Source organism: Mytilus galloprovincialis, chromosome 7 (assembly GCF_965363235.1).
Source record: "Mytilus galloprovincialis chromosome 7, xbMytGall1.hap1.1, whole genome shotgun sequence".
NCBI lineage: Eukaryota > Metazoa > Mollusca > Bivalvia > Mytilida > Mytilidae > Mytilus > Mytilus galloprovincialis.
Window position 1 is genome coordinate 41401499 of NC_134844.1, and position 23130 is coordinate 41424628.

Sequence of the window (23130 nt, forward strand, 5' to 3'; positions counted from 1 at the left end):
TAGGAATGGTAAAATTTTCATTAAAATAAATTTAGAGGAAACAGTAGACATTTGAAATTGATTTTATGCAAATATTCCAAGTAATAAGGTCGATAATATTTTTTTTTCAGTCAAGTTTCATAGGTTTATGTCATGTTTTAAGTATCAGCGATTCTTCGAAACATAATAAACTTGTTATATACTATGCTATCATTAACAGAATTATCTCTTTCTTAATCAGAAAATATAAGATATAAATGATAATTTTAAAAACTTGTGGATATTTACTATGCTGCAGGATTTATTAAAAATTTGCCTTGTATAATTGGCATGTTATGACAACATCAATTCATCATAACCATGTTGTTTACTCCAGGAGATATTATGTGTATACCATTGATTTGTGACAAAAAAGGATATAACCTGTGTCTATTTATAAGTGTGGAATTTTTGTTACCATGGAAACGAGAAACATATGCAGTGATAGCTAATTTGCCCAGAAATATGATCTGATATATTGTTATTAGTACTGAGGACCTGAGAATAGTGTTATTGGGATGTAATATAGCAATGATGCAAATAGAATCATCATGGAGAAATCGTGAGCAGACAAACAGGCTTGGACTCATGCCAATATTCTAGACAAGATTATTCTGCTGATCATGCATTCTGTTTGATAAAATACCATCAGTTAATGTGTGTGTAGTGATTGTGGCAAAAACTAGAGAATAAACAAACTAATGATAGCATAGTATATAGTATATCACAAGTTTTGAATTAAGATAGCAAATATTTACACATAACATTGTTAAAATTGTGAGTGTCCTCCTACACACAAATTTTTGATTTAAGATTGAGTGTGTTTTGTAGAATATTCTGCCCTATAATTAAAACAGGTGGTACATGTTTCGAACATGCCAACATAAATCCTTGTTTGTATTCATTTACCATTTCAACACTAAACCACAAAATTTATTCTGCAGTTAAAGTATATATATAACATGTCAGACATTTGTGTCAGATAGTAAGAATCATTTAATCCCCTACCAATATTCTATCAAGATCATATCATTTAAGAATTACAAAACAATAATGTAGATAATAACAAATAAATGTGGGGAAATATTTTTCAGTATTAATAGATATCCTGCAAATTAATTGAAATGTTATGACCCCAAAAATGTCAGATTATTTACTTATAGTTGAAAGGAATACCATTAATATGTACTACCCTCCCCCTCCCCCCCCAAAAAAAACAAACAAAAACAAACCCAACAAAAGAACATAAGACAACTAAATATAATAATCATTATCATTTGCAAATATTATAATGTGACTGTAAATTGTTATATTATTTATATCTTTTATTTTTATGTGTGTTATTTGATCTCATACTAAACCGATTGAAAAGAAACTAAATGGTGTATGATAAGGTTTGAATTACAGCCTTTTTCTTTTTGCATGGAAATTTTCTAGAGTGGATTAATTACAAAATTTCTGTTTACAGTATTTCAGTTGTGAATAAAAAGTCATATAGGATTATATTGTGTTCAAGAAATGATGCAATAATTAAGAAATATGCATTTAGAAATTATATTAAAAAAAGTGAAAATTCTCATGACTTGAATTCACAACTGAAATTTATAAGATATGATTTATATGGAAACTACAAGTTTACCTAAATTTCTGTAAATAAGTTAGAGTTATCTCCCTTCTAACATTAAGTTTGTTAGCTTGTAGCTTCCATGATTTGATTTGATTATAATTTCCATTCCTTTAGAATGTCTTGTTTGAGTTTTGATTTAACAGTGTGTCTTTTTTCACCACTAATTCAGAGCTGCCGGTTTTAGTACAATAAATGGAGAAGATGAATTAGAACGTCGTCGCAAGGAACGTCGAGAACAAAGATTAAGGCAAGACTTGATGTTGTAGTGTATTAATACATTGTTATTATATGTTTTCTGAGACTATGTGTACACTTGTAAAGGGTAAGATATATCACAGGAAACAAAAGTAGAAAACTCTACCAATTTTACAAATGAAAACATGTGGCATTTAGTGTATTACAGAGAGGAGAATCGATCAGAATGAAAAAGATTACACCTACACAATGTGTGAATTGTTATGTAATCATTGCATGTTTTATGACATTCTAGTTTTTCATGCATCAGACTTCCAACCATCAGTCTTACTACAGTTTTATTTTCCCCTTGTTTAAAATAGCATCCTCTTGGACAATTATGTACGTTTTAGTCATTTCAATCAGTAAAACATTTTCCAGCTGATGATTATATTATAAAATCACCACTTTATGCAAATAGACTAAGTGACTTGCAGTGCTGTCATATACTATTTGTTATAGTTGGCGAAATCTATTTGACCATTTTGTTTGTGTCAATTGAGACATATAGATCTGTCTATTTTTAAAATTAAGAAAATTAACTACTAGATTAATAGCTGACTAAAGCATACAAAATTGAATTTTAATTTGATTTTTGATAGTGAGATTTAAAAAAAAATGCAGTGACTGAATATTGGACCATCTTTCGCATGTTTACCCGGTACATAAAGAAATAACAAATTGTTTGCTGTGAATTGAAACAAATAAATAATATCACTTAATGATTGGAATGAAATTCTTAACAAAAGTTTAATTTTATAACCTTCATGTTTTTTTTTAGATCTGGTGAGACAGAAACGCCAGCAGAAGACACTTCCTCACGCCGAAGCCGAAGAAGGCGTGGCACAGAGGACGACATCGACACATCAGCCACAGAAGTAAGATATCATTGTAAACTTGCAGACCTTTTTATGGTCCCTTTATTTATCTAATATAAAATAATACAAGTTCAAGTAGTATATTGTCAGGAACAGGTTGAAGTCAATATAAAACACAAACATTACAAAGCATTGGAGAAGACGTTACTAAGTTGAAAAACTTGTGTCTAATCCATTTGTCTTTTTTGAACAATAAAATATGTTTAAACTATAGCAAATCAGATTAAATATTAGGTGTCAAAATATATTATTCCACGTCATCATCATAATTGACATTTCATTTTACTTTTGAAAAAGTTTTAAATTGATATAAGTTTATTTTGATCAAATGTTTAGGTAGTATAGGACTGTATGAAATAAAATGATTGTTCTTTCTTTCCATACTATTGTGAAATTGTTGTTATGTTGTACTCTCTTGAAAACATATATAAAAAAGTATAGGGGACTTTGATTTTTGTCAAGCTACAGGTTGTGCAAATACCCATATTTGTGAGGATGAAACAGTTTTAAAATTGCAAAAAAATGATAAAGTTTTGAAAAGTTTGAGCAAGTAGTTTGTATCAAATGTTTTCAGAAAGTTAAGTGATGAAGAGATTTTTTAATTCATTTCTCATTTTTCCTGCTATACACCATTACAAAACAGTTAATCTTGATAAGTTTACTACTCATTACAAAATATCTAAGTTATCTCCCCTTTTAAAGCAAATTTTTTTTCTCTTTTTTATGTTTTTCTGTTTTTGTGCAGTGTTTTGTTTGGATACTGCCCCATCAGAAAAATTCTTTTGTGATTCAAAAGTGGTTTTGGCAAAGGAGGCTTTTGCCATCTAGTCCCAGCTAAATAAAAATGTTTAAATGGAACAGCCCAATATTTGCTAAAACGTAAAAACTGGTTCATTTATTGTTTGTTTCATATTCATGTTCATTGTGTGTCTTCATGTGTGTTCATTAACAGGAAGTAACAAGTACACGCTCACGTAGACGACGGGGTGAAGAGGAGGTAAACATTTAGATAGAGCCTGTTGCCATGGATACATGTCTTAACATATATGTTCTTCTAACCTTGACCTTACAGCCAGATGATCATCAGTAATGATCAATTCTTCAATGTCTTACAGTCAATATTGACCAAGTCCATTCCTTCCAAATTATGTTTTCAAATGTCCAAATCGAAACTATCCCACACTTTTCATCTTCATGTTCCAAATTCACTTTCTGTCAAGTCAATTCTTTCTCTCTTTCATGTTCACTTGTGTTCTTTTTTAATTCACTGTGACCCCCAATAAAAAATTGTAATTGTAATTTAGGTACTTCAGTCTTGATTCATTAGGTGTAATTCTAAATATTACCTAAGTTTTTCTCTAAAATTCCCATATTTTGTCAACTGCATGTGATGAACTTAGTTAATTGATTATGTCAAGTAGAAAATAGTTAAATATTTATTAAATGGGAAGCACATTTCCAGTTCTTATTAGTGTAAGTTAGATGTCCATGTTTCTAAGTTCTTACTCTTAGGCCTTATAATGCAAACTTATTCATTCACAGATGCGATGGTTTCGTATATCAAATGCTTTAGCATACATATTATAATAATCATTCAGAAAAAAATGCATGTAAATGTAGTTGCTGCATTCTGCATAGTTAATTTACATGGCACTTTAGTGTTAGATATGCAATGTTTGAATAGGGAAATGCTTCAGTCTGCTTCTTTGAATGCTTCAATGTAAAATTATTTTACTCAATACTTTTATCAAAAGTCAATGCAAGTTAAAACTTAAAGTTTTCATTGGAAATATCAATCGGTTAGGGTTATATTGCTGTCCACAGAGCAATTACATCGCACTTTTATTGTACCCCCCGCAACGGGTTGCGGAGGGTATAATGTTTTTGACCCGTCCTTCCGTCAGTCCGTCCGTCAGTCCTGTTTCTTGTCATCGCAACTCCTCTCAAACCACACAACAGAATTTCACGAAACCTTTTCAGATAATAAGGACATACTATGTAGTTGTGCATATCGACGGGAAATTGCGATTCAATTTTTTTTCTAGGAGTTATGCCCCTTTGAACTTATTTACTTTAATGTACTACTGCAACAGTTTGTCATCGCAACTCCTCTCAAACCACACAACAGAATTTCACGAAACCTTTTCAGATAATAAGGACATACTATTTAGTTGTGCATATCAACGGGAAATTGCGATTAAATTTTTTTCTAGGAGTTACGCCCCTTTGAACTTATTTACTTTAATGTACTACTGCAACAATTTGTCATCGCAACTCCTCTCAAACCACACAACAGAATTTCACGAAAACTTTTTAGATAATAAGGACATAATATGTAGATGTGCATATCGACAGGAAATTACGATTCAATTTTTTTTGTAGGAGTTGTGCACCTTTGAACTTATTTGCTTTAATGTACTACTGCAACAGTTTGTCATCGCAACTCCTCTGAAACCACACAACAGAATTTCATGAAACTTTGTAGATAATAAGGACATACTACGTAGATGTGCATATCGACAGGAAATTACGATTCAATTTTTTTTCCAGGAGTTACGTCCCCTTTGAACTTGTTTGCTTTAATGTACTACTGCAACAGATCGTCAACGCAACTTCTCTGAAACCATACAACAGAATTTCATGAAACTTTGTTGATAATAAGCACATACTACGTAGATGTGCATATCGACAGGAAATTACGATTTTTTTTTTCTTTCTAGGAGTTATGCTCCTTTGAACTTATTTGCTTCAATGTACTTCTGCTACAGTTTGTCATCGCAACTCCTCTGAAACCACACAACAGAATTTCATGAAACTTTGTAGATAATAAGGACATACTATGTAGATGTGCATATTGACAGAAAATTATGATTCAATTTTTTTTTCTTATGCAATTTTCTTTTCGTACACTTATTTCATTTCTCCAATGACAATGTGGGGACGTGGGGTATGTGAGCGCGCTCACTAAGGTTCTTTAATTTCTAAACTAATTGTAAAAACTAAAAAGATTATTGGTCAAGATGGACCACTATTTTATTAAGGATGCATGTATCAAGAAATCATATTATTCAAATATTTTACAGAGTAATTATTTTAACTCTCTATTGTAAAGTTATATATTCAGAGGTTCACACATTATAAAGTAAGGATTGACATTGCGCTAGACTTGCAGTAAAATGATGAGTTTCTTTCTTACATGGCTGTAGCCTGTCTCACCTGCCATTTATTTCTCTTAAGGTCTGAAAACCTAAAATTTAGATTCATATGAGTTATTTCTTTTAATCATAGATAAGGTAAAAGTGAATTATTGAATTATAATAAATGTTGAGGTTTTTTTTAAAACAGGAAACTGACAGTGCACCAGTCTCAGTTCCAGAACCAGAATCACAACCACAGGTAAACAACAACGCAGAAGAGGAAGAAAGTCGAAGACGGGAAGAAGAGGAAGAAGCTGAGAGACAAAGACAGGCAGCAGAAGAGACAAGACGTAGGCAACAAGAGGAGGAAGATAGAAGACGAAGAGAGGACGAAGAAAGAAGACAAAGGGAAGAAGAGGAACAAAGGAAAAGGGTATGTTAAAGGGTTGGGGAAAGGAACAAAGATAAATTGCCTGGGTTAATTTATAAAGTGAATCCAGTAATGAAGACAATGATGGTACAAGATGATAACAGCATATACTAAGACAAGGGAGATAACAAGGCAAAACAAATGTATGCTTTAGACAAGGGAGGTAACAATAGAAATCTAAAATGATGAATGTGCTGGATGAGGTAGGTAGCATTTAATGCAATCTTTGATCGATAGCATGTTTTTTTTATTGTCAATAGTGCATTATATTTCAATGACAGTGTATGATCTTAGTTATGAAAAAAATATTAAGTATAAAAAAAAGAAAAAAATATCTCCTTGAATTTATTGCATGAACATTTTCTTAATAGTGTTGTGTGTTGATTTTGCATGGTTTGTTGATTTTTGCATGTGTTGAAAAAAGGAAGAAGAGAGCAGTGAAGAAACAGATTCTGAATCTGATATGGATGAAGATGATAAGAGAGCTCGTGCCCAACAAAAGGACCATGACGATCATGAGAGAAAGATTGATGAACAACTAAAAAGACTTAAAAGTTTAGAAAATGAAAATGATTTGTTACTAGAGGAAGAAGGCTGGAATGGGACTTCTAATGGCATGACTTCTGTTCGTAAGAAGTCTGATGAAAGAGGAAAAATCTTATCACCTAAGGAACCAGTTAGGCGTTCACTTACGGAATACTCGTTAAGAACAGCAGAAGATGGCAAATGTGGCAAATTAAAATCATTTTTTGAAGAAAAGGTTGAAGGTCATGTAAATGGGGATCATAATGAATTGTCAAGGAGTTTGAACTTTAGTAAAAAATCAGTAAGTTATTTATATGAGAGAAGCTATAATAGAATTAATATCAATAAACATTATTTGTGTCAAGGCACCAGTTTCTTTATAGATCCATAAATTTAAAAGTTCATGAAAAATGTTGGAAATGAAACTAAGAAAAAAAAAAGAAAAAGAATTACCTTTTATTCTATAGTCTTTGCTTTTTATTTTTACACTGAATTATGGTCTAGAGAGTGCGGGGAAAAAAGATATTCATTATAAGGGGATTTTTTATTGTTTGATATAGACAGTACATACACCTGTAGAAGACAAATCCCCAGTGCATGAAAAATGGAAGAAATTTGAAATAAAACAACAAACAAAAGACTTACAACAGGTATATTTAAATTACAAAAGAAATTTGAAAAGACATATTAGGATATTTTATTTTAAGATGTCAAGTTTTCAGGAAGAAGTTTAAACATTTCCATAAAAGTTATTTTGAAAATTTATTCTAAAATCTAAATTGTTTACAGTTTTGTAAAGTTTGAGCCCAATTTGATTATTTGAATTCCTATTTTTGAAAAGGTTAATTTTAATATTTCAAAATAGTATGAATAGACTTTTCTGTCACTTTATTCTAGCACTACACTTTTTATGTCATTAAACATATAATGGTAATATTCCAGGAAACTAAAAAAGATTTGGCTGCTTACCAAGCCAAAGTTATCTCCCCTGGTGCTTCTAGACTCAAAGATATCCAAAAGAAAGTAAGCAGATTCACTATCACTTACATTTTTTTATAAGGGGGAGGGTGACAACAAAGGTATTGTTGTAAAGAAAGGGGATTTTTACAAGAATAAAGTAATTAAAACAAAATGTAGTTTCATTAACATACAAGTTTTAAATAAATAAAATGTAATTTCAACGTAAAGAATTTAGCATCTTTTTAAATAGATATTTTTCAATGATTTTATAGTACAAATCTATAAAAATATTATACAAAGCCTTTGTAAAAAAAATATGTAGAAAGCAGTTTCAATTAAGTATATATATTTCTTAGCAATATTTTGAAATATATTTTCGTTGGTCAGACCAAAAAATCTGTTGTGTTTTCAGTTTGAAGATAAAACAAACACAGAAAATTCTAGGAGTTCCCTAGGAAGACTCAGTGCCAGTGAAAGTCATTTAAATGTAAGACCTGATACTCTAATTATATTATGAACATTAGTTCTTTATCTGTGATAAACTAATACTAAATACAATATTGAAGTACCAGCTTTGTGTCCGTCTAGATTATACTTCATCAGGAATGCTCAGAGCTAAAAGTTTGATTACTAAAGTAAAAGGCATAATAAAATAATAAAATCAGTCAATTTTTTGGACTCTGTATGGTGGATAAGGGAGTAAATTTAAATCAACATAATCTTATAAAAACTCACATTTCCTTAAGGAGTTGCAACATTAGTTTTTTGAAAAATTTGTAAAATTTATGAGTGTGAAATCATCACATTTCTTCAGAAAAAATACACATTAAAAAAAATAGATCTTGAATTTAATAGGTTAAAAACATTTGAAAAATTATTGATTGTCTGTTTTAATTTTGGGCTATTTATACACTGTTTAGGAAAAGCCTATCTCGGAGAAAGACAGCAAGAAACATATCTTAGATCGCTGGAATTCAGCAGTAGAAACTAAAAAAACTCCATCAAAAACTCAGTCATGGTTATCAAAGTCTATGAGTGCAAGTGTTGAGTATGATCTTAATAAAAAGAGAGATAAGATTGAACGATTGACATCTAAGTTTGACCATAATAGAAACGAAAAGCCGGATAAAATTATTAAAAGTGCTACATTACCCATCCAAACAAATAAAGATATGTCCTCACTGAAACGTCAATGGTCAGCAAATACAGAAGAATCGGTCAATACAAGTGATATTCCAGAACAAAGAACAACAAATAGACATTCAGTTCCTAAAGTTACAGACCGATGGCTACGTAAATCACAATCTTCTGTGGAAACAGTATCTGCACTTCCTGTGGTGCCAGAATCTAGGACAAGACCATTGTCTACATCATCTGTTGAGAGCAACAAAGTAAGAACGATTCTTTTTAGATAGAATTTGAAATTGGATTTTAATATTTGACATAAAAAGTCTTAAATATAAGAGAACTGATTTGATTTAAGTGCTGTATTTAATTGAAGGCTGATCTGGCAAATTTGAATTATATTAAAAAAGATATGTGCCATTAAGAAAAGACTTAAAATTTTGACACTTTCATTTTATTGTAGGCTAAAATAATTATCTGTTAATAGAAATCATACTCCATAGAAAATTAGAAGTCATGTTATTCATTTCAGGTGCATTTGTATGGGTAATAAAATGGCATGAATATTATTTTCTGTTTAAACTATTATGTTTGCATCCTGACTTCTGTAATGGCATGCAAATCCTATTTACACCCAGTGTGAATTTCTCATTTAGAACACAGAGATTGATAATCTTCACTTTGGTAATAACATTCTGATTCTGAAAAAACAATTTGTTTCTGTAATTTGAATGAATGTTTTCATTATATAATAAAAGCATGTGCATGTAATTGTTCTTAGGAGAATCAGTCAGATCCTCAACCTCGGCCAGACAATTGGCGACGGAGAAGTTCTGCAAAAGCGGTAAGGTTAAATGACAATCTGAAAAAGTGAAAAGATGTTTTAATTTTAAATTTATTTAGCGGTTATGTGTATTACTTCTAAAGAGGTTATATGTGACTTGTAAGGTAAGTTGATACAGCATTATGAAGTCATTTATCTGGGCCTGAGTTGTCTAGGTAATTGGTAATTATTTACTTCAATATATATCATTAGCCAATCAGAATTACAGTAGGTTTTGAGTAACTTGTTTGCTATTTGCTTATGTGCTAATGACAATATTTGATTAAAGTTTGTGATAATACTGAGAACTTCTTTGAAATTGAAAAAAGACTATTCAAAGAAAAGGACCTTTAACACAGTTGGTCAAAAATATTTGTAATTAATCTTCTAGCTAATTTACTTACAGACAAAACAAAATTTACAAGCTATGTTTGTCAAAAAAGGGGAGAGATACCAAAGGGCAATGCAAAAACCATATGTGAAGGAAAAACAAACAAAACCATTTGCCAAATGACAATAAAAAAAGATTAAAAGACTAAAAAACAGTTAACGAAGTACTAAAAATTGAGCAATATAAACATGATCAAAACAGGTTGTCTCTTTGACACATTCCCCATTTCCATTTTCAATTTTAACCTAGTTGCCTGGGAGTGTAAGCAGCTCCTGCTCCAATAGTGGCACTGGTGATATGAATTTATACTTCATCACTAAGAAACGTTGGAGTGTTTATTCTTGAAAGTAAACTCAATTTTGATGTTTTGGATGTCCATAAATGAATAACATGTAAAACATTTTGAAATATGATAATCATGCTAGAGAAAATTATTTCTTCCTCAATTGCTATTTGCAAAGTTGAAAGAGTGGGATGCATATTTTTTTAATTGACTATTTCAGGAAGAGGAGGAGAGATTAGAGAAAGAAAGACAAGAGGCAGAGGAAAGAGAACGTGAGGAGGTATGTCAGAAATCCTATGATCTATCTTAACTTAGTGAAATGTCAAACACAAAAAGTGTGCATTTTAAGTCATGTCTATGACTAGTAGATTGGGGACTTTAAAACCTATTTTGTATGTGGGATATGAAAGACCCTTTCATTCCTGTCATCTTTTAACCTTTGAAATAAACAAAGAGTACTGGTATTGTTTTTCTGTATCGATAATTCTTTGTGTTAGCGTTTGAAAATTTTCTCATACCCAAAATACAGCAACAATAATGCAACTACAAAAAAAAGCGGCAATGTTTATTCAGATTCTGTTTGATGTGTAGAATAGAGTTGTGAAATAGAATCCGAATGAACAGTGTTTTCTTATCTCAAATCTGTTACCCCAAGGTCCAGCATTTGTTGTAGGACCAGTTTAGATAAATGTTTAGTAGACAGCTTATTACCTTTCATACATGTTGTGTATCAATGTGATAAAAAATGTGTGTGTACTGTGTCTGGATATTTGTTTGTTGTTAAATATCATGACTGTATTCCACTGGTCAAAGTATTTTTTTTGTGAAAAACATCATTGATTTTTTTTCCACGGTCTGTTACACTTGAGTTTTACTGTTAAATGTATATAAGTCACTTTTATAAAGACATTTTAAAGATGATCGCATATTGTTAACCTAAAAAAAAATTCTTACAGTAATAAGTTTGACTTTGTAGACATTGTATAAAGCTTAAGAAGATGAGCTCTATTGTGCAGATAAATTGATATTAATGGATAAAAGAATACTTTTTGTTGGGCCTGCGACATTTGTCACAGAAAGCTGGACAGAGGGATAGTGATCCGGTGGCGTTTTTTTTTACCTTGACCTCATTTTCATGGTTCATTGCTCAGTGTTAAGATTTTGTGTTTTGGTCTGTTTTTCTTAAACTATAAGCAATAGGTCAACTATAATTGTTTTATGGAAGAATTGTTAGCTGTACATGTCTGCCTGGTATAGTTCATCTGACCTTGACTTCATTTTCATGGTTTATTGGTCAATGTTTAGTTTCCTTGGTTAATGTTAAGTTTATGTGACAGTTGTAATAAAGCTTTATATTTAGGACTATCAACATAATATCAATGATTAGAAAAGATTGCGAGACATTTCAGCGTGTGCACTCCTGTGCTTAATATATATATAAAATAAGAAGATGTGGTATGGGTGTTAATGAGTCCAAGTCAAAATGTGTAAAAAATTTAAAATAGTAGGTCAAAGTACAACTTTCAACACATACATTTATATCATGGTAGCAAAGAATTATTTTGTAAAAAAAATTAAATGCCATGGATAAACTTATAGATATACCTGTAAATTTGGCATGGCAGCACACCACTATTTATTCAAAGTAACCATGAACTTTTCCTAGAAATCTCGCTGAATGTGTGTTTTCTATACATGTAGTACAATGAGTAAATTCATGCTTGTTTTGAATCCTGTGTGGTTTCTAGATATTAGATATACTGTATAAAGATATAAACATTGCCTCTTTATATGAAATAACATGCAGATATTTTTTTGGAACAATGGCTAATCATATTTGTAAATTTTGATTATGTGATAGTATATGAAAAGCCATTGTCTTGTTGTCATCTCAGACTTGCTTTAACTTTCTGAATGTCCGGTTAAGTTGAAAAATTTATTTCAGTAAAATTTCATAGTAATTGGCATAGCTTTATTTACTAAAATATTAAACAAACAATTTTATTCATACACAACTTTTCTGAGATGATGACTTTTTGTCAAGTTTGATTCAAATATTATTTTAAAGTCTAGTTTTTAGTGAGAAAAGATTTAACTGATTTATATTGGTAATTAAGAAACAATAAAAAGTCACAAATACGAAGGCAAGATCTTTTGAGTTATATCTGTTTTTGCTTCTTAGAGCTAGAGAAAGGCTGTTTATCAACAGTGTAAAGGATAGACAACTCTCTTTAGAAAAGAATATCATATTTGTCAAAAATATCAATTTTGAATTTCCATGTTTGAATTTATATTTTGTAACATTTGCAAGAACAAGGGGATCAAACTTGATATAGAATATCTGCATACCATTCAAAAAAAATTTATATGAAAAATTATGGCCCCTTTTGTTCCCAGGCAGCCAGACAAATGGAGGAACAACAAAAGAAGAAGAAGGGAAAGAGGAAGGGACTGGGAGGTCTCTCTCCAGAGAAGAAAAAGATGTTAAAAGTAGGTTCACTTACAGGCAATTGTCATTCATAAATGAATAGTTATAAGGAAAAGTAATGCTCATTTATGTTAAAAATGTTACAGGCTCTTGTGATTCATAAATGTAAAGATATAAAGAATAAAATGCTCATTTATGTTATTTCAGGTTCTATACATAGTCTAAGTGAAGGGCTCTCTAAATATGCTTAATTTAGAATTATGTTTTCTTACATGAAGATTTTCAAATATTTCTTGCAATAAAACTTGTTTTAATGTGTAATAATTATCCATAAAGATTTTGACAATACTTTGTAGTAATCTTAAATTATCTGAATACTTTTATTTAATTGATTTAGTAATATCAATTGTATTTGAACATACCACAAACATTTATTGCATGATAAAATGCATGTTTGTTATGATTCATATAGTTAAACCACAAAAATGAATTTAACATGTATGAATTCCACAAATTTAACCTCGCACATTTAGGCTATTCTTATTGTTTTGCATGTTTATAACTATTTTCATGAAGATATTCAACATTAATAAAAATAAGTATTTTGTATTTGCATGTGTCCTTGAGAATGCATAATCATTTGCATAATTTTGCATGTTATTTAGGACAATGAATATTCATCAAGTGATGATGACGATGATCCATACTATACTTTTATTGAAGAAGGATCAAAGTTTTGGAATGCTGAAAAGAAAAGAGTTTTAGAACAAAGAATTACCCATTTGCATGACCTTGAGAGCATGGATAAAGGTAGCCATATTGTATTTGTACATTCCAAGAGCAACAAGTTATTATCCTTGTGTTTTTAAATTTTCCAAAATGGCAGAGAATGTGTTGATTTTAATGTAACTGTTAATCAATTTTCATTCTAAAAATGTTCCTGGAATAGAAAATTCTGACCTCATAAATTGAGATATTTAGATTGACCTGTAATGAATTATTTTAAAAATTCAAATATCCAAGAGTTGGTTTGAAACCTGAATAAGTTTAAAAATTAAACATTTTGATTACATTCAGTGATAGAGGAGGACAGTTAAGGATAATAATGAGGTGTCATTGTTGAATGTTCCAAACATCCACCAAACAAGCAACTTTCCTCAATATTAGTTCATTTTATCTGCCCCTTAGGATTGATTTCACTCAGTCTTCATTTTACTTCCCAATACATAATCCCTATGAGGAAACCAAGGTTTTTTTGATTTTCAGTGTCAGAGTTTGAAGGTTAAACTGAGATCAAATGTTCAGGTTGAAATTATAACGGGGATAGGTTAGATTCTGTATACTTGAAACTTAATACTTGAAAATTATTGACAGATTAATCCTAATGTCTTTGAGGTGAGGGGTAAAAAACAAAGCTAAGATAATAGGTTAATGATTTTTTTAATTCTCTAAGCTAACCCTTCAGGTCAATACCTTGTCACTACCACATAATTTGAATATTAGGTCAATCTTCATCATACTTCAAAAACATATTCCAGTGTGGAAAGGATGAGGTTCATGTTCAAAACTTCAGGTTAAATGTGAATTGCTTGTTCATTTTTCTTCAATGATGAACATACAAATCATAAAGAAGCTTGTTGCATATCATGTGAAAGATTGAGGGAAAAGATAGTAATGCCTTTGAATTCAGTTGTTTTAAGGGGATAGTTTGATACATGAGTTATTGTTTATTTGAGGGTCTTCCAACAGTGTCTATTTTCTGGATAAAACCTGTTTTACATTTTACAATTTTTAACAAGCATTGCATGTTTTTCCTTGAAAAAAAACAAAATTTAAAATCAACACCAGTTTGACCTAGATTATTCATAATCATTTTCCTTGTACAATGTCTTGTGTTTGATGGAGCATGTAGTTTGGAAATGAGTGAAAAAGATGGTTAACAACCATGACAGATTAGCATGAACCAGAGAAGTCTTTAAAGTAAATTTTGGAAAATTTGCCATTTATTTTTAGAAACTTATTATGCAAAAAGCTGCAGAAGATCTTCGTAATGAGGCTAAAGCTAAAGCAGAAGAAAAGGAACGTTATATTAATGAGCGTGTCGGTCCTTTAAGTCTTGAAGGAAAAGCTGAAGGTACATTGTTGTGCTGCATGACCTAGATTTCCCTTTCGTTTTACAAGCTGTTATACTTCATTCCTACTTTTGCTTTGTTTACAGAAGCTGTTTGAATTCTTATATTTTGCAATGAATTAAAATTATCCTTGTTTAATATTTTAGTCTCTGAAGGAATTTTGTCTAGCATTTAATCATCATCTTGGAGATTATAGTCCTTTATCATGTTTATGTTACCACAGATCAAGTTTGAATTTTGATGGGGTTATTTTTTACCTTTCTAGAGTTATGCCCCTTTACAAAAGGAAAATTTACTGAATTTTTCATTACCATTCCATTTCGTAAGTTTGTCTCAACCAAATTTTACCAATTTTATGCACAATACTTCTTACCACAAACTATTGATCAGGTTTGAATTTTATGGTGTCACTATTACCATCTGAGAGTTATGCCCCTTTTTTGCTGAGATTTTCATTTCTGTTCTTAAGTTTGTCTCACCCAATTGTTAAGAATCTTACACATAATGCTTATTACCATAAAACTCAGGTCAAGCATGAATTTGGGTAGAGTCACTTATACCATTAATGAGTTATGTCCCTTTATAATATTATATGCAAGCAGGAGCATCATCATTCCCCATTTATTTATTCTGTGGTTTTAGATAAGTAAGTTTGTGTTAAATGAACTCCTTTGAATGTCTTTTATCGCTTATATAGGTCAACATCTTGATAGTGGGAAACCCCCTGTAAATCAAGAAAGTTTTCATTAATCATACAAATATTTTGTGTTAATGTCTGTTTTTTTTCTAACATCTTTTCTGTTCTAATTATTCTGTGTGCTTTTGTTTTCTTAATTGTTTTGTTAACTAAATATAATATACAATTTCCTACTTTGTTCTACTGTGACTTTTTAGCGTCATCTGATAATTACAAGATAATATTAGTAAAATCATTTTTAGGTTGTCAGTCAGTGTCTGTCCTCATCTGTTAACTTTTCAAAAACATTTTCAACTGAAACTACTTGGATTTATGAACACAGAAAAATTTACTAAATTTCAATCACAACAAGAAACTTCATTAGAATTAAGATTCAAAATGGGTTTTAATCGGGCAGTGTTTGTTTTTGAAAGCCTATTGAAAATTGCACCAAGTAGTAATCAGTATCACATGTTATCATATACTTAATCTTTTAATTACTGTGTCATTTGTTCTCTTGTGGAGAGTTGTCGTTAGAAATCATACCACATCTTCTTTTTCTATTAAACAGTTTATTCAAATCATATATCATGTAACAATATATTTTTAGATTTAGATAATTCACATGTTTATGTTTTCTATTTTAGGTGATTTGGTAAAACTGTGTAAACAATTACATCAACAATTATCTAAACTAGAGGAGGAAGTGTATGACTGGGAGGTGAAAATCAGAAAACAAGATCAAGAGGTTAGTTACAATTAAAACCTTTGGGAAAGTTTAATTTGGAGGCTGGTCAATTTAATGGAAATGACCAGTTTCTAATATTCACCTGACTAGTTGTTTTAATGGAGTGGACCAGTCAGGAATTCCACTGACTTTTTAATGGAGTGGACCAGTCAGGAATTCCACTGACTTTTTAATGGAGTGGACCAGTCAGGAATTCCACTGACTTTTTACTGAATGACCAAATAGGAAATTCAACTGAATCAGTGTGCAGTTTTTAAAGTAAAAGAAATAAATTTGGACCAATCAGGACTTCCAAAGAGTGACATTTGCATAATGCCACACTTTTTCTGACTTATTCATGATTATTTTAATTCATCTTATGGTTACATTAATGAAGTGACATTTTTCGGTCAAGAGCAAATGGAGAAAGTTATAGTTACATCCATTTAGAAAAGCAAACTTTGACAGTTTTGAAATATTCCACAAAGGTCAGAAAAAAATTATGATAATACGCTAATGATATATGTTTCTCTCAGCAAGGTAGACTATCATTTTTGTTGATAATAAAAGTAGATTTGGAGTTAACCTCAGTTAGGCAGTAAGGCAATTACACAAATGAAAAAAGACAATTTATTTTATTCTGTGTTATATCCAAGACAATCCAGTGATATCTTTAACTGCTATTAAACTTACTGTCTTCTTTTAGCCTTTTTATAACAAAATGTTTATATTTCAATGCGCTTTTATAAATCTTTTTTTATTGCAGATTATCACATTAACATTAAAAGTAAATGATTCTAAGGGAAAATTGTAAGTATCTTATTAGTAATGATAAACAAACTTTTATCCTGCACACTGCCATTTTACAATACATGTACAAAAACAGGTGTTCAAATACACTTTAGGAATATTCCCTCAATATATAAATATCATCTCCAGACATCCTGCTTCTGTTGGGAGAAAATGGCAATATTCATACAACTAATGTCATACCGGTAACCTGACATTAAAATTTTTCACTTAATAGAGTCAACCTTTGCAACAGGTTTCACTGTATATCTGATACACAGTCTTTTTATTGTTATTGTTCATTTTAATAGTCTGCAACAATTATCTTAAGAACTTGCTTCTTACAACAGTCATGACTGGGGAACTTGTGAGCTACTTCCAAAAATTACCTTCATTTTCTTGAATCACAACCATGTTTCACAATGACATTAGTGTCTTATATTTAAGAGTATGTTTCCTGCTAATAAAAAACATAATATTTTCTTTCCAGCGCCAAACCAGTCTTAAAGAAAGTCAACAAAACAGAAAGCAAGTAAGTAAAAGTATTTTTGTAATATCATTTCCTTCAAAATCTTTTTTTTTTTTAAGAAAAAAATAACTTTAACCATTTCATAGTGTCACAAGCTAGGAAAACCATTTATATTGATAAAAGTGATAAACTATATTCCTTATTACATTTAAGTCATTTAGACTCTGGTAAAAAGTTGTCTCGGTCATCACATAAGTTGTATTATAATTAACCATTTGCAATTTCAGATTTAAAAAACTAACTAGTAAAACATCAAAAGATAAAGCAGATTTCCGAGATAACCTGAAATCCACAGGACAAAGTAAATTTGCAATAGATGAAGAAGAGAAGGTAAGAATTGAGTAGATATTTTATAGGAAAATTCTATTCTTTTACATAGGGTCATACCGTTATTAAAATATAAAATTAAAAATATCACTCCCATAGGTTTGAATTTTAATAAATAATCATATATTTGTACACAATGAGATGTTTTTCCAATAAACATCTAGAATGTTATTTTTGATAATGGTTTTATAGCATTAAAATCTCTATTCCATAAAAGGAATAGGTTCAAAAAACTACATGGCAGCTATTTCTAGCTAAAATGTTAAAATTTGATAGCCATCACAACAATATATCATATTTAATAGATTTTACTAGGCCTTAATGTCGTTGAATTGTAAAATATAAATTTAATCACAGTTTTTTGCCTATTTAGAGTGTAAATTTCAAGTTTTATATAAAAAGAAATTGACAGAAATTAGTCTTTTTCACTTCTTCACTTGCTAATGCATCAATTTGTTTTCTTTAAAGAATTGAAATAACCTCATCCTCTTACTTTATTTGGAAGAGTTCTTAATTTGATGACCTTCTTAAAAGAAAACTTTATGCTTTCATAATGTTGAACTCATTAAAAACTAAGAATGTTTTAATTCTGTTGTAAATCTTTGATACAATATAATTCATAAATAAATATTCATAAATAACTTTTGTTAAGTCGAAAAATTAACATCTATAAACAAATTGTTTTTATAACAATATAAACTGTACGAGTTGCAAAGAAATGTTTTGAAATGCCAACAAAAGATAAATATTAAACTTAAATTAAGAATTATTTACTATTATTCTACGAGTGAAATTGATATGATTTTTCAGGCTGAATAACTTTGACCTGTCATCATTTTCACCAAAGGTATGTCGCATTATTTCATTAATAGATTATAGCATTTACCTAGCATACTTAGCACACTCTAGCGCTATCCTAACTAGCACATAGCAATATAATTTAGCATTCTAGCATCTCACCAGATATTACAGCCCTTTACTTTTCTAGAACACGGCATCATTTCATTAATAGATCATAGCATTTACCTAGCATACTTAGCACACTCTAGCACTATCCTAACTAGCACATAGCAATATAATTTAGCATTCTAGCACCTCACCAGATATTACAGCCCTTTACATTCCAAGAACACAGTGCATCATCTAATTAATAGATCATAGCATTTACTTAGCACACTCTAGCACTATCTTAACTAGAACATATCAAGATCATCCAACATTCTAGCACCTTACCAGACCTTACAGCTCTTTATTTTCCTAGAACACATTGAATCATTTCATTGTTAGATCATAGCATTTACCTAGCACACTCTAGCGCTATCCTTATTAGCACAAAATAAGATATTTCTTAGCATTCTAGCACTTTACCAGACCTACAGCTCTTAGCTTTACTAGAACACAGTGCATCATTTCATTAATAAATTATAGCTTCACCTAGGGCACTCTAGCGCTATCCCAATTAGCACATAGCAAGATCATTTAGCATTCTAGCACCTTACCTTACAGCTCTTTACACCTAGCACACTCTAGCGCTATCCCAATTAGCACATAGCAAGATCATTTAGCATTCTAGCACCTTACCTTACAGCTCTTTACACCTAGCACACTCTAGCTCTATCCAAATTAGCACATAGCAAGATCATTTAGCATTCTAGCACCTTACCAGACCTTACAGTTCTTTACTATCCTAGAACACAGTGCATCATTTCATTAATAGATCATAGCATTTACCTATTGCACTCTAGCGCTATCCTACTTAACACATAGCAGTTAGCATTTTAGCACCTTAGCAGACCTTACAGCTCTTCATTATCCTAGAACACTGCACCATAGAATTTACCTAGCACACTATAGCACTATCCTACTAAGCACATAGCAGTTAGTATTCTAGCACCCTACCAGACCTTACAGCTATTTACTATCCTGGAATACAGTCTTCATTACCATAGATCATAACAGTGCTTTAATTTATATTTCTTTCCTACAGGGTTATGATGCTTCTTTTTGTTTTTTAGCACCTAAGCTGGATTTTAATTTTAATTTGTTTTAGCTATTTTAGTTTTAACTCATGGTTACTTACTCCTAAAAGCTTACCTAGCAAAGTAATATACCGGTAATTCATAAAAAATGTTATACAACATAATTGGCGGCTGTGTCATTTGATTTGTAAACCAAATACTCTAAATTTAGGAGTTTTTAATGTGTTTATTATTTCAAAAATGTACCTGGAATGTTATTTGAAAAAATTATAAAATGACCATTTTGTTTTATTTAATTCACTGAATCACAATTATAGATGCGCGCAAAAGTTTCTGAATTCACAGAACCCATTTTGTTTCTTAAACCTTTCTCAGCTTTGTTCAAACTTTCTTCCTACCATAAAATCTATCAGTGTAAAGGTATTTTTAGTTGCATGACGATGTTTTATCTCCTTACTTTTAATATATACCCTCAGTAGTGAATAAATAATTGAAGTGTTTTATTATACATTGTTGTATTGTATTTGAATAGCAGTAGTTTATATGCAATCAGCTGTTTCAGAATCAAATATTTTATACAATTACAAGCATTGAGTTTTAGATAAGGGCGAATATTGTTTCAGATAAGTGTGTAAAGGTTGGTACTTATCAAAATGTTTAAACTCACTGCATTTTTTTGCACCAGTCCTAAGTCAGGAATCTGATGTTCAGTAGTTGTCGTTTGTTGATGTGGTTCATACGCTTGTCTCATTAAATTTAAATCAAATCATACAAAGTAATAACTAATAACATTGTATTTTTCTTTGTAGAAATAATCACCCTTTTATAAAGAAGATATACAGACAACAGATGATACAGCAGCAAATGGAATTTGAACTTTGACCTCAATCCCATCATCCTTAATACAGGAAAGGCAACATCTGATATCAACAGATCCAAGGTTGTGTTGTAATGACCTTGAAAAAATAACCTCCACCATCAGACAACCATTTGCCATACAGAACTATCATTGAATAAAAGTGTGCATTTTTTGTATCGTAAAAGATGACAATTTTACTTGTAACTTTCGTGTCTGTATCTTCTTTTACTTATATTTGTGCAGGTTAAATGCTGATGAAGCTGTAATTATATCTCCATGTTTTTATTTTTTACTGAATGTGAATATTTTTTTGACAGAATGTAATGTTGTGAACAATATAGTGATATTATTTATTGTAGTGTGACGATAGCCTTTACATTATAAATTTACTGGCAGTTAAAACGATAATTATATTGTGTTCATTGTAACGTTTCGGGAAAGACAATGTATCTATATTATTATAAGGTGCTTGACAATATATTGAGATTTTATCCAAATAATATTATAGCCATGTAATGTTGTGATATTCAAAACTTTATTTTTACAAATTAGGAATATAGTATTTACAGTTATATACAAAAAAAAATGTATTTGTATTTATAGGTCAGTTATTCACAAATCTCTTTCAGGGTATAATAGATCTGAAATCTTACTGGCATCTCAAATCAGAGTCAATCATTAAGAAATTTTAAAAATTTAAATTCAATTTTTCTGATTGTTCAGTTTTGTTTTTGTCTTGTTTTTGTAAATTTTCTTATTTTATTTTTTCTGTTATATTTACCTCATGTTACCAAAAATTCATTGAGACTAGGAATAAATTTCTCCTTATCTCCCCTTTTTCCCGTCTTTTGTCTCTGTTGACAGTTGGGAGAACATTTCAGCATTAATAATTAACCAATCAGATGAAAACATTGAGGTCAGTCAGAACATAGTTGTTTGTATTTAGATATAGAATGTTGTTGTGTCAGAGATATTTATTTAGTTGTAAGCCTGATTAAATCTGTTATCATTTGCAATAAATCTCATTCCTTGCCAAACAAAGAGTTTCAATTCATGCCTTTTTCAGTTGGGGCTGAGTGGTAGCCTGCCAACAATGGGTTTATGAGTTCAAATCATAAAATGTGGCAGTTGTGCTCGACTCTAATCTTAATTGAACAGGATTGTCAATTTTCCTACTGACTGTTGGTGGTTCTCTTCATGCACACCAGTTTCATCCAACCGCAAAACAGCCAAATATGCTGAAAATGGCATTAAATAACAATCAATCAATCATTGCAGAAAAGGTGTTTCCAGGGGAAAAACATATCTAGAATCTAACTTTCAACAAGATACTTGATTAATATCATGAGATGGATTAATATAATAAGATGGAATTCTCTTTATCTTGGGATCATTGCTTCTAATTTAAGGTCTTAGTTACCTAATAGGATGATATTGCAAAAAAATGAGGTTCTAAATATTAACACCAGCAACCATCTATGGTGGCATACAAAGAGATCTCTAGATGCTGAGGTCATCGTACTAAAACCTAACTGCAATGAGTGCAGAGTGGGGGTTTCCCAATCTTATTTCCAGTATGTCTTTCGTCAGTATCATTTTACCATTAAGAGGTCATGATTGAAAAATATGAATATTCTTTGCCAAAAAAAAAGAGTTTCTATTCATGCCTATTACAGTAGTGTTCAAAATTCAGTTGGGCCTCAGTGGCTGAGTGGACTAAGTAGTCTAAATACTGTATCACTAGCATGTCAACACTGAGGTTGTGAGTTTGATACCTGCATGGTGCAGGTGTGTTCAACTCCAATTGCAATTCAGTAGGTTTGTCAATATCCCTACCCAATGTTGGGGGTTCTCTCATAGGGCATACCAGTTTCCTTCACCAATAAAACTGAATGCCACAAAATAGCTAAAAATGCTGAAAGTGACATTAAACACCAACCAATCAATCAACATTCGTTTTATTTAGTTCTTTTCATATAATATATGTCCCCCTTCTGGTATAACTTATTCATCAGTTGCAAAGAAAACTATTGCAGGTTTTGTGTCATTCAGAATTGTGCCCCTTTGAACTTTTTACCATGTAAATTTCCAACACAAAATCTTTGGCATTTTTAACCGGATTTTTGTGACAAAAATGTCGGTTATTGATTTGGGGATGTACGGCGGGCGGGCGGGCGGGCGGGCGGGCGGCAATCAAATGTTGTCCGTGCATTAACTCATGAACCGTTCAACCAAAGTTTTTAAAATTTTAAT

At 30.8% G+C, this 23130-nt stretch overlaps 1 protein-coding gene across 13 annotated transcripts in view; it reads left to right on the forward strand.

Moving 5' to 3' along the window:
* The window catches only part of LOC143083006 (uncharacterized), a 58342-nt gene extending 39456 nt beyond the window's left edge, over positions 1-18886 (forward strand). For 6 of the 13 annotated variants that reach the window (XM_076259103.1, XM_076259109.1, XM_076259106.1 and 3 more), the window contains 18 exons: positions 1815-1892; positions 2661-2757; positions 3710-3754; positions 6103-6327; positions 6749-7150; positions 7410-7499; positions 7792-7872; positions 8222-8296; positions 8730-9200; positions 9716-9778; positions 10652-10711; positions 12829-12921; positions 13525-13669; positions 16315-16415; positions 17161-17204; positions 17674-17715; positions 17940-18042; positions 18850-18886. In XM_076259103.1, coding sequence (XP_076115218.1) covers positions 1815-1892; positions 2661-2757; positions 3710-3754; positions 6103-6327; positions 6749-7150; positions 7410-7499; positions 7792-7872; positions 8222-8296; positions 8730-9200; positions 9716-9778; positions 10652-10711; positions 12829-12921; positions 13525-13669; positions 16315-16415; positions 17161-17204; positions 17674-17715; positions 17940-18042; positions 18850-18858 — 2224 coding nt within the window. In that variant the 3' untranslated portion in view covers positions 18859-18886. Of the gene's footprint in view, positions 1-1814; positions 1893-2660; positions 2758-3709; positions 3755-6102; positions 6328-6748; positions 7151-7409; positions 7500-7791; positions 7873-8221; positions 8297-8729; positions 9201-9715; positions 9779-10651; positions 10712-12828; positions 12922-13524; positions 13670-14872; positions 14994-16314; positions 16416-17160; positions 17205-17673; positions 17716-17939; positions 18043-18849 lie in introns of those variants that run through there. The other 7 variants (XM_076259111.1, XM_076259112.1, XM_076259113.1 and 4 more) reach the window with 5 other exon arrangements.
* Positions 18887-23130: the final 4244 nt, after the last annotated feature.